The 13,124-nt window shown below is 37.5% G+C and overlaps 1 protein-coding gene across 1 annotated transcript in view; it reads right to left on the bottom strand.

Moving 5' to 3' along the window:
- Positions 1-12,591: 12,591 nt before the first annotated feature.
- CFAP95 (cilia and flagella associated protein 95) overlaps positions 12,592-13,124 on the bottom strand; it is a 91,758-nt gene continuing 91,225 nt past the window's right edge. Inside the window, exon 6 of the mRNA XM_077759402.1 lies at positions 12,592-12,723. Coding sequence (XP_077615528.1) covers positions 12,670-12,723 — 54 coding nt within the window. The 3' untranslated portion in view covers positions 12,592-12,669. The remainder of the gene's footprint in view (positions 12,724-13,124) is intronic.

Genomic DNA, 13,124 nt, shown 5'->3' on the forward strand with positions numbered 1-13,124 from the left:
AGGGAGGGGCGGGGGGGGGGGGGGATAAAATAAAGAATGCTTATGGAATAGCTGCTGTCCACTTATTGATAGGTTTGTAGCAACTAGTGACATGGTTTGAGATTCCTAATAAATAGTGACAAGATGCTTATGGGGAACCATGCTTTGCTCTGCTGAGATCACAGGCACAGAGAGTAAATAGGTCATGGAAGATGCGGGTTTGTCAGTGATTGGATATATGCTATTCAGTAACACAAATGATTAAACATCTGAGGCTCAACCTGTTGTATGGGCTTTGAAGAAGCTGCAAACCAATTAGTCTTTTTATCTTTCAGGAACAGCCTGGAAAGCAGGATCTTAATTCAAGCTCAGCTTGATTTCTGGGCTAGAGAGAATAGGAGTTGTCAGTGCCATAAAACAGGAAACAATTGATTAAGTCTTATCTGAGTCTTAAAAGCTGAATGCTTGGAAAAGCATTTGCAATAATCACGTTTACATCTACATTGATGAAAATGAGGTACCACTAAACCTCAGAATGAACGGTTCTCCACTCTGGAAAGTATTTCTATTGTCTCAAGTCTTCAGAGAGGTGCTGAGCAAGAAAACACCTGCTGTTCCAGTGTGGCTATTAAGAACACGGAGTTCTTTTGTTGCAGTTACACATTTCCTTTGATGCTAACACCTAGCACCCAAGAACTACCAATGAATTTGAAATAGAAGAGCCCATGTTTTCTAAAAACGTCTCAGCAGGAAAAGAGATGTGGTGTGCTCAAATACACTTATTTGACTTTTGCCTCTAAGGGTTTTTTCCTCCCTCGATGGACTTGAAAAGTCATTTCCACAATGCTTTTATATCTTCTAAGCAGAAAATATAGTAACAGCAGGGGACTGACATTTAGTTTGTTAGGTTGGAACTGAGGTCCCATCCTGGGGCCTGTGGTTACTGAAGAGATTCACACACACACACACACACACACACACTCCACAGAGAATAACTTTCTCTACATCTGTGTGTCCAGAGCCATCATGAAATGGTATTTATTCAGTTGGGTTTCATTTTGTAAATCAGGTTTTGAGTCCTTTCTTGGAATCTGTCAACACCACGTTCGTTTCCATGCACATAAGTCAAGTAATAATAATGTGAGCAAACCCATATACGGGCTCACTGTGGACCAGGACCTGCTCTAATGGCTTCATGTGTATTCATTAATCATCACAACAATCTCATGAAGAATGCGGGGCGCAAAGAGGTTAAGTAGTCTTTCCAAGGTGACACAGCCAAATAGAGCTGGATCTGCAAACACACTTTCCAAGAAATCAATAACACTTATGGAGATTCTGACATTTCCATTCAAAACCAACTTTGGATCAGTCACTTGGATAATCCAATGTCATTTTCTACATTAACAACAAAACCAAAAATTTTTAACTTCACTCCAACATAAATATCCCTCCACCATCAAAGTTACTAATTCTCGGTTCAGAAGGCCAGTTAAACCCCAAAGCTAATTGTTACAGGAGCCAACACCTAATTAAGGAATTAAATGGCTATGCAAAGAAATTATCAATCATCTGTAGGAACTGGTGCTTCTTAAAGTGAAAAAGTTTATTTACTTGGCCATTTGGATTTGCAAACCTGGCAACTGTGTCTAACCTGGAATTATCATTTATACAATTTAATTAACTACATGTTCTTTTGGGAGCAAAAATCATGTGTTATCATCTGTGTGTATCTCTTGATTTCTGACATACAGTAGGCAACCGAGAAATATTTACTAACCTGATTTGATGCACTAATCATTGTAAAAAGTTAGAGAAGTGCATCATATGTAAATTGCTGTGTATGCACAATTAAGTCATCCAGGCTGTGTGATTTTGGGAAATCTCTGCACCTGCACTTTCCTATCAGGAAAAGGAATAGCTGGATTGGAGGATCTGTTGGGTTCTTTCCAGCTCCGAAAGCCTAAAAGCAGACTAGCAGCCTAAATGGACCCAATAAGGAAATACTGAAAAGTCAAGTATTAAATAGTAGTCTGTTTAAAGTGGAGAGTGGGGGTAGCTGGTGGCTGATTCGCAAATAGGGAAATTTATAACTTTTCTCTATTACAAACCACAAGTTGGTCAGTGAGACAATTTCCATATATGCATGAAGATCAGAAAGCCCTGAGCTGTGAACTCCTATCCCGCATGTGCTTGGATGCAGATTAAAAGGAAGGTACCATATCCTCCAGCAGAGGGAGCCAGATTTTAAGCGTTAACCAGACCACAATTCATTCTATGGCACTGTTTGATACAGAAAGAGAAAATAAGTAGTTTGATACTAAATCCTCATTTCTGGGCCTTATATTTAACATTAAAAACTGTATCACAGAGATCAACACCAATTTTCCAAAACGCAAAATTTTTCCTAGTAATTAATGTTTCTTCTTAAAAAAACAAAACTCTTATCAATTTCATCAGCGGTGGTAGAATTTTTAATGACATTTATTTAGCCTATGGATTTCTGAGTTCAGGTTCAAATAAAACTTACAGAACTATGAAGGATTCACTACAGTTTGGTCATTTTCTTTAAGTGGAGATTTTTTTTGTTTGTAGGTAAAGAGAAAAGTCTTTTTTATGGAGATATAATTGAAATACAATACTGCATTAATTTGAAGTATACAAAAAGGATTTGATATAAGATATACTGCAATATTGTTACCACAGTAAGTTTAGTTAAGTCCTTCACTTCACACTGTTACATTTCTTTTCTTGTGAGGAGAAATTTCAAGATTCACTTTCTTAGCAACTTTCAACTATACGATAGAATTGTCAACTATAGTCACCATGCTGTACACTAAGATCCCTGGAAATTATTTATCTTATAACTAGAAATGTGTATCCTTTGACAGTATCTCCTTATATTCTGCACCCCTCAGCTTCTGGCATCCATCACTCTACTCTCTGTTTCTATGAGTTTAGCTTTTTTTATGATTTCACTTATATGTGAGATCATATAGTATTTGCCTTTCTCTGCTTGACTTATTTCACTTAGCATAAAGTCCTTAAGATCTATCCATGTTGTCACAAATGGCAGGATATCTTTTTGTATGGCTGAATATTCCGTTGTACATATACATACCATATTCTCCAGATAGTCATCCATGGACAAGGCACTTTGGTTGTTTCCACATCTTAGTTAGCTATTATGAATAATTCTGGAATTAACATGGGAGTGTAGGTATCTCTGAGACAGTGATTTAATTTCCTTTGCATAAATACCCAGAAGCAGAATTGCTGGATAATATGGCAGCTCCTTTTTTATGTTTTGAGGAACCTCCATATTGATTTCCATAGTGGATGCACCAGTTTACATTCCCATCAATGGTACACGAGTGTTCTCTATTCTCCACATCCTCATCAACACTTGTTATTTCTTGCCTTTTTGATAACAGCCATTCTAACAGGTATGAGGTGACATCTCATTGTCATTTCCATTTGCATTTTCCAGATGATTAGCGATGAGCAACTTTTCATGTTTCTGTTGGTCATCTGTATGTCTTCTTTTGGAAAATGTCTATTTAATTCATCTGCCAATTTTTAAATCGTATTATCTTTTTAAAGTTTATTTATTTATTTTGAGAGAGAGAGAGTGACCAAGCAGGGGAGGGGCAGAGAGAGAGGGAGACAGAATCCCAGGTAGGCTCCATGCTTTCAGTAGCAGAGCCCCACATGGGGCTTGATCTCACAAACCATGAGATCATGACCTGAGCCAAAATCTGGAGTCCAGTGGTTAACAGAGTAAGCCACCCACGTGCTCCTAAGCAGATTATTTATTTATTTAGCTGTTGAATTATATGAGTTCTTCATATATTTTGGATATTAGCCCCTTATCAGATAAATGATCTGCAAATATTCTCTCCCTTTTAGTAAGTTGGCTTTTCATTTTGTCGGTGTGCTGTGCAGAAGCTTTTAGTTTGATATCATCACACTTACTTACGTTTGCTTGTTTCCTCTGCTCTTGCCATCAAATCCAAACAATCACTGCCAAGACTACTGTCAAAGAGCTTACCCCTTATGTTATCTTCTAAGATTGTTATGATTCCAGGTTTTATGTTCTGGTCTTTAACCTATTTTGAGTTGATTTTTATGTATGGCATAAAATAATCCGGTTTCATTCTTTTGCATTGGCTGTCCGATTTCCCCAACACCATTTATTGAAGAGACTGTCCTTTCTGCATTATATATTCTTGGCTGAAAAGTCATCATTAAGAATAGTATTTTTGCCTGACCATGAGAGAGGAAATAGCTTATACACTGCAGTCTTCATTCCCTTGTGTAGGGAGGTTTACACACCTCGGAATAATGAGGACTCTTCTCCTGACAAGTGTTATGGGTTGAACTATGTGTGTGCCCCTCCAAAATTCAGATGTTGAAGTCCTAACCCCTGGTACCTCAAAATATGGCTTTATTTGGAAATAGGGTCGCCGCAGATATAATCAGTTAAAGAGGTCATACTAAGCAAGCTGGGCCCCTAATCCAATATCACTAGTCTCCTTATAAAAAGGGAAATTTGGACACAGCAACGCACACAGGAAGAATGCCATGTGGACATGAAGATGGAGATTGGGGTGATAGCACCAAACCAGCAGAAGCTAAGCGAGAGGAACAGGATAGACTCTTCCTCACAGCCCTCCGAAGGAACCAGTCCTGCCGGCATCTTGACTTCTAGAACAGTTTTTATTGTTCAAGCTGCTCTGTTTGTGGTACTTTGTTACAGCCGCTTTAGTAAACTAATACAGGAAGCCACTCCATTCTTTTGTAGTGTTTAGAATAAAAGTATTCTGTCTAAACTATTTGCTTTCCTTTCATTTTAATTTTTAAAACAAAACATTACTTTTTAATATTGCAAAGAAATATAAACTCAGTACAGATTTATAGATAAGCAGAACAAGAAAATTAAAATTCAACATTCCCACAAACCAGACATTACCCTTGCTAAGAGCTTGTTACATATCCGTCCAGAACTTTTTATGTACATTCATAAACATTGATGAAATTTTTACCTAAACTACATCATATTGTACATGATGCTTCATATCTCACCTTAATCACTGAGCCACACATTTTCACATCAATAAATTTTCATTTTTCTCATGTCCTGTCCATAGTCTAACACCCTCAATTATCCCAAAATGATTTTATAACTTGCTCAGTCTAAACAATAATCCAATCCAGGCTTCCCCTTCAAGCTGACAGAGTCCCCTCTTTTTAAAACTTTTAAATCTCACTGACTTGATGAATAAACTAGGCTAATAGTCCTACAGTGTCCTAGCTTCTAAATTTGTCTGGTTATTTCCTTATTATGACATTTAGCTTGCCCTTCTAGCATTTGTATTTCCTACAAACTAAAAGAGAACTAAAAGCTTCGTATTTTTAAGTTAAACACTTAACTAGATTATATCATAGGTGATATTACCTATTGTATATCATTTTTAAATGCTAGTCTGATGAAATCCTCAAAACAGAATGTGTTGATTTGACTATAATATAGACATTTATACATCACAGAAATTCATTTTCTCTAAATCAGGAAGTAATAAAGGATATAATCATATCCCAGGAAATAGAAACCTCCTGATTGTATCTAGTCATTTGCTTGCCACAAGGGAAGGTATGAGATGTGCCCTCCTAAACAGAAATCTCCTAAACAAAAATCAAAGACATCTATTCACGTTTTCTAAGAATTTCAACAGACTTCGTTGACTTCATTCAATTCATTAACTTCCCATTCTGTCTAATTCAGTATTGCCCCATTCATTTGTTTAGTTATTCAAAAAATATTTATTGAGCACCCATCACAAGTCATATCCTGCCCTATCTACAAGGGATATAGTGAAATGCTCCTGTCTTCATGGAGCTGACATTCTACTTATACCTCACAACTATCCCAGCCTGAAAATTTTAAACTCTGGTAATGTGCTCTCTTAACCATGCGTTCGCATCCTCCTGATGTTCTCATCCATCCCCTCACTACTCTAAATCCCAAACAATTCCACCTCATACCTCTAATCTCCTGGCCAGCACACATACCTATACCAGACCACACTTTCCTTCTTAAGGAGTTTGGACCCATGCCTGGTGGAGCATTCACAGACCCTCCAACAGCTCAGCGCTTACCTACACACCCTCACCTGGGGTGATTTGCTTACTTACTTACTCTTCATAAGTGAACTCAGATCTCCCTTAGTTTCAATTACCAACTATATGTCCACTGCAGAAAATTGTCATAATTCCAGACTATTCCTCTGGACCCCATTCCCATTATACACAACCAGCTGCTAGATGCCTGTATCTCTGTGTCCCAATTTCAATCTACCCCAGACAGAACTTCTCTTTCTCCACATTCTCACTTTCCCCTTAACGTTCTCTATCCTCATTAGTGGCACCACTGATGTCATCTTGAACTCCTACCTTCCCCCCTCCCCATCCTGCCAACTCTAAATTTTCAACTTCTCTGTCTACTGTTCTCTGTCCACGCTGATATCATCTCTCTTGTAGAAATTTCTTTACTGGTCTTTCTGCTTCGAGCTATTGTCCTCCAAGCATTCCTCAACACTGACTTTGAGTTATCTTTCTAATCATACTTCTTATCCTATTACTCACCATTTAAAATTCATTACTCCCTGGAAAAATCTTTTCTTTTGCATGACATATATGGCTTTTTATGATCTGATCCCCATCTTCTTCCATTGCTTCCATGTCTTAGTTCTGGCTGCTATAACAAAATATCACACACTGGGTGGCTTCAATAATAACCATTTCTTCCTCACAGTTCTGGAGGCTGGGAAATCCAGGATCAAGGTGCAGGTAAATTCGGTGTCTGGTGAGAGTGTGTTTCCTGGCTGACAGGCAGCCATCTTCTTACTGTACTCACATGATGGAGAAAGAAGGCAACTCTTTGGTCTCTTCTTAAAAGAGCACTAATCGCATCAAAAGGACCCCATCTTCATGACTTAATCTAAACCTAATCACTGCCCAAAGGCCACATCTCCTAATACCACCACACTGGGGATTAGGACTTCAACTTCTAAATTTTAGGATGCAAACATTCAGTCAACGACACTCAGCTGCTGCCATTCGGGGAATGCACTTCCTGCCATTCCCAAAAACTATAGAAATTTTCCAAAATTCATCCTGCTTCTGTGACTTTTTCCTAGCATTATGTCCATCTAGAATTCCCTCTTCATCTCACTTTGTTCCACATAATGACACCCACCTCCTTTAAGGCAAATGTGTGCTCTTTCATCATGTGTCGACTCACGTGTCCCTCCATAGTGTGAAGCCATCTCTGACTTCCCTTGATGGACCAAAGTACTTCTCTGGAAACCCATTACATTTGTACACATATCCATTATAGCAATTATCATAACATATTACTTTCTGTTTATAGGTCTACTTCCCATATAATTTATGGTTTTTGAGACAAGACAGTTCTGGTGTCTAATAAATATGTGTGGACTGAGTAAATAAGTAAGTGGACAACATACATTTCTAACAACAACACAGCACTATTAGGTAGGTCTTCCACTTTGAGAGGGACTGTTTTTTATTTTTATTTTTTAATATTTTTCTTTGAAAGAGAGAGAGTGCATGAGCACGAGTTGGGAAGGGACAAAGACAGAGGGAGAGATAGAATCCCAAGCAGGCTCCATACTGTCTATGTGGAGCCTGACATGGGCTCAAGCTCACAAACTGTGACATCATGACCTGAGGCAAAATCAAGAGTTGGACACAACCAACTAAGCCACCCAGGTGCCCCTACGGTTTATTTTCAAATAGATGTCAAAAAGCAAGTTGATAAAGCTTTCAAGTTCAGCTGTTTTTCCTTCATAAACATTTTTGTTGAAATACATTTATTGAAAATAAACATACAAAAGCTTTAAGAATATAAATACTGTGCAGTAACTACTATCTAGATCAAGAAAAGGAACATATGCTCCCTGAAATAGCCCTAATGTTCCTTCTAGTCATACCTCCCAGATAATCACCATTTCAAGTTCTAACATTCAAGAAGAATTTTCCTTAATTATATATTTTGAAATTTTAATAAATAAAATATGTAGTACAGTTTTGTATCAGTGGATCCAACTATATTTTGTTTACTTTTTACCTTTTGTTTTTGTTTTTTTCTTCTACCAGAGTTTTTGAAACTACGTTTGCTAAATTGGTATAGAAGTGTTTTAACCACTTAAAAATAAGGTATTCATCCAAGCAAATTGACTTATGGAAAATACAGGTTTAACATCACAAGGCTTGGGCTAACAAAGACCAAAAATGACATGTCTATAACAATTTCTTAGCCAACATATTCAGGCGTCAGCACTCATCACAAATACTTTTTTAAATGTCTAAATAAAAATTTCATTTTAGGATAGTTTTAGAGTTACAGAAAAGTTGTGAAGATAGTACAGAGTTCTTATATAAACCCGACTCAGTTTCCCCTATTGTTAGCATTACTAGGGTATATTTGTCACAGTTGAACAATGTGGATACACTCTTGTTAGTTAAAGTCCATATTTTATTCAAATCTCTTTAGTTTTCAACCTAATGTCTTTTTTTTGTTCTGCTCCAGGATCCCATGCAGGATGCCACATGACATTTAGTAAATCATCTGTCCTTAGTTCTCAGTTTCTCAGGCTTTCCTTATTTGTGATGACCTTGAAAATTTTGATGACTACTGGTTATATTTTTTGTAGAAAGTTCTTCATTTGGAGCTTATCTGATGCTTTTCTCATAATTACACCGGAGTTATGGGGGTTTTAGAGGAAGATCACAAAGGTCAAGTGCCATTTTCATCACATCAATTGAGGGTACATACTATCAACATCGCTTATCACTGCTGATGTTGACATTGGTCTGGCTGAGGTAGTGTTTATCATGATTCTCCAATATAATTACTCATATCCCCCCCTCCATTTCTATATGGTATAATGTGGAGGAAAGTCACTATGTGCAGTCCACACTTAACAAGCTGGAAATTATGCTCATGACTTCAAGGGTGGGATATCTACATCAGTTGTTTGGTATTCTTCTGGGCGAGAGATTTCTCTATTCTTATTTCTTTAATACTTTTGGTTATAATCCAATACAGTTTTACTTACTTTGTTGCTTAAATTGTGTTCCATCTATGATCATTTGGAGTTCTTTCAGTTGACTCTTGTGTCCCTTTGACATATCTTTATCATTCTGTGTGTGTGTGTGCGCATGCGTGTGCGTGCATGTGTGTTTAACACTTACTTACTTTCTAGACCTTCAAAATGCTCCAGACTTCCCTGTATTCCCTGTAGCACCTAAGAAATCAACTGTACTCCCAGGAGTCCTCATGCCACACTTTTAAGTCCAACATCACCTCAAGCTACGTAGCAAATGTACATTTTCTACCGTTAGTCCTAAAAATCTAGAAATGTTTAAAAACTTCATCATTGATATTTTTCCATGAATAATCACCACCTCCCCTTTGCATTAGCAGCATTTGAGAGCTAAGACTTATCCTCTCCTCAAAAACAGTCCTTCCCCTACACCAGGACTTCAATTGAGGCCAACTATCTTCACAGAGATCCAAGATTCTCTAGCATGCCATCTGTTTGGCAATCTCCTGAGATAATTTTCTCTGCCTGATTTCCCTGAAGTGAGAGGCATTACATTTGCCTTCACACTCATTTCATCTGCTTTTTTTTATTGTCTTATCATGCCACTCAGCTACCCATTTTCTTGAGTTTTCTTCTTCTCTTTTAAAGCCCCCGTTTTGCAGTTATTCAATAAAATCAGAAATGCCAAAGGCTTCTTTTTCTATTTTCCCACATTATGAAAGAGCTTTTAGCACACTCCACTGGACTTTAAACTACTTATGAGAAAGAGGCATCCTGAAAAGAAATGCTCTTTACTTTATGATTTTCCTATGTTCTTTTCTTCAGCCAACTTGAACAGAAAAGAATTTTCTGATTCCTGTATTTGCTTGAGCATTTTAGAAATAGTTCTTTGCTTGATATAGTTCAATTTTTAAAAAGGCACTATATGCACTGTGCAGTTTGTTTTTTAAAGCTCAATCAAGTCTTTGCTAGTATCATATCAACGATCTTATCAGTCAGTATACTACTTGAATTCAATCTACTTGAAATTAGTATAAATTTTTAATGAAAATGCAGATTAAGTGCATTAAAACATACAATATTGAAAAATACTCTACCATTAATCCATTCTTTATCTCTCCCAATTTACAGCTTGAATTTCTCCTCTTCCAAACATTGCCAAACTTGCTTCAGATTAGCACTCATCTGTTTTCCTACTTGGGGATTTTACTCATTTGTATTGTCTTAAGTTTAATTAAATGCAGTTTTTTTTTTCTGATAGTTCTTGAGGATAGGCTAAGAATCTATAGAATCCTACATTCTCATAAATGAACATTTATTAGGCACCTATATGAATTCAATGCGTTAACTGCTAAGGTAAAAAGACTCATTAAGTCCTTAGTCTGGTGGTACAATATAGACTAAAAGAATTATTATCTACAAATACTCAATTTTACCTTTATTAAAATGATTACTGAAACCAAAACTCACAAGTTTTATTAGTGATTAATGGAAATGGGTGAAATGTGCATAAATAGTTTTGAGACTATAAAGCAGGAAGACATTGGGGAATGTCATCAGAAAGATGTGACTGCAGATTGACCTGTAAACTGGACTCAGGTACTCAGAGGCTTCTCACCCCGTCTCCTGTCCTTGAAACGTGGGTTCTGCTGGCCTTTCCCGTCCCCCAGAGGCTGCTCGAGGGACACAGCCATGAGGTGGTGATGTAGTGTGGAGAGCACCTGCATGGTATCCGTGACTGAGCCTGGTTAGGGTCTCTTTATAAACTTTTAAGATTTGGAGGGTGGGCGTGGGGATGCATTAATCTTGCTTGCCCAAGACAAGCCTGTATGTAAGTTTCCTTTTCTCTTATTAAAACTGTCACCTGTCAACCTGGATGGCCTGCTTCTTTCTTCGGTCTCACTCTGCCCTCTTTGCCCTCTGTTTGTGAGGGGCCCATTTCAGATAACACCAGGGGAGCTGCTGGATGGCTATGAACCAACAAAGGAGTTAGCCATGACCCTTTGTTTAGAAAAACAAGGGAAAAGTGTAGAACATGTACATGCCAGTTACCAAAACATTTGCGGTACATCTATACTTTATCTCATCATCATGAAGTTGGATTTCTGTCTACATCTGCTTGCTAACAGAAGTACTTGGGCTTTTCCCCCTTATTAGTAGCATTGATATTTAACAGAAAATTAACTTCACCTATATGAGGTATATGGTACTTACTAAATACTAAGTAAATATTAATTTCTTGTCCCTCATCTTTATTTAAAAATTGCTTAGATCAATGTTTTCCCTCTTATTTTCCATGAAATACTAATATCCTATGAAATATGAACAGATATTCTCTAAAAAAATGTTTGTGTGATTAGATAAATCTGGAAAATGCCAGATGAAACAGGGCTTAACTGCCTTCTGTTCTACAGAATTTTTCAGGCTCTTTAAAGTACACCATAATGCTCTAAGATACAGATATGGTATACAGCATTCCCCAAGACATTTGAGTACAGAACATTTCTTTTCTTAATTTATTTTTAATTAATTAATTATTGAAGTACAGTTGACATACACTGCTATATTAGTTTCAGGTGAACAACATATTGATTTGACAATTCTTTTTTAAACTTATTTATTTTGAGAGAAAAAGAGAGAGAATGAGAATCCCAAATAGGCTCTGCACTGTCAGCACAGAGCCCAATGCAGGGCTCAAACCCACAAACTGCGATCATGACCTGAACTGAAATCAAGAGTTGGGGGCTCAAGTGACTGAGTCACCCAGGTGCCCCTAATTTGACAATTCTATATATTACTCAATGCTCACCAAGGTAAGTATATAGTCACCATCTGTCACCATACGTTATTACAATGTTATTGACTATATATCCTATGTTGTACTTTCCATCCTCATGACTTATTTATTTCACAATGGCATTTGGTACCTCTTAGTCCCCTTCAGCCATTTTGCCCATACTTCCTCCCCTTTAGCAATCACCACTTTGCTCTCTGTATTTATGAGTCTCTTTCTCAGTGTGTTGCTGTTGTTGTTTGTAACACCTTCTTCAAGGAATACCAATATTCCCAGGCCAGTTTTGGGAAATGCGAGATCAATATGAAGAACAAGGGAGAAACTTAAGACGAATGTTGGGAGGAGGAAGATGGTGCTTATTAATAGCACCAGGAAACAGGAGAGACAAGTTTGCAATGGAAAGTTATTTCATTCTGAACATAGTGAGGCTCCTTTACTACCTGTAGAGATGAGCAGTATATATGAGAGCCAAGCTCATGAGAGAAGTCAGGGCTGGGGTAATTGATGATTATTGATCAAAAGTCCTCACTATACAGTCACAGCACTCTGATCCATTACAATCACTTAAGAGATAGATCACAAGTAACCTTTTGCTAATATTAGTTAAAATACCAAGTTTGCAAATGATTTATACTTGCAAAGAAAATAAAGAATATTAAAGCCTTTTTTGTATGTAATGATATAAAGCAAATTGATTTTCTCAGCAATTGGTGAGTAAGCGAACACTCTAATAAATATGAGGGCGGAGGCTGGGCTTCAAGGTCCTCAAATCAATAATAGTAGGCAGACCTTCCCCATATGTGAGTATGAGTTCAATTCCTGAAATAGAAAAGGGGAGAGAAGACTTGTGAGGGTTTGGGTGAACAGACGACACAAGAGAGGGGGGAAGAGGAAGAGAGGTGAGAGCAGAGACGGTGAATGAAGACTTTCAAGTATAGTGTCGCATGCTGTGTGGTATAATGCACCCTCACGTTCCAGTAACTGACATAAGTAAAAAACAATATGCTGAATGTAGTTTGATTTTTTTAAAAAAGAAACTCATTTTTCTTGGGCAGAGTACCAAGACAGCACCTATTTGTATGAAAAGAAAAGAGACAGCCAGGGTCCAGGTGACCCCTTGGGTGGACTCTGTTGGCTACCTGCCCAACATCTGTTTCCCTCCTTCTGTCTTCCTTACACGACCTTGATTTGCCTCATGTAACCAAGCAACGGGATCCGGA

The sequence above is a fragment of the Crocuta crocuta genome, unplaced genomic scaffold (assembly GCF_008692635.1).
Source record: "Crocuta crocuta isolate KB4526 unplaced genomic scaffold, BGI_CrCroc_1.0 scaffold41, whole genome shotgun sequence".
Lineage (NCBI taxonomy): Eukaryota > Metazoa > Chordata > Mammalia > Carnivora > Hyaenidae > Crocuta > Crocuta crocuta.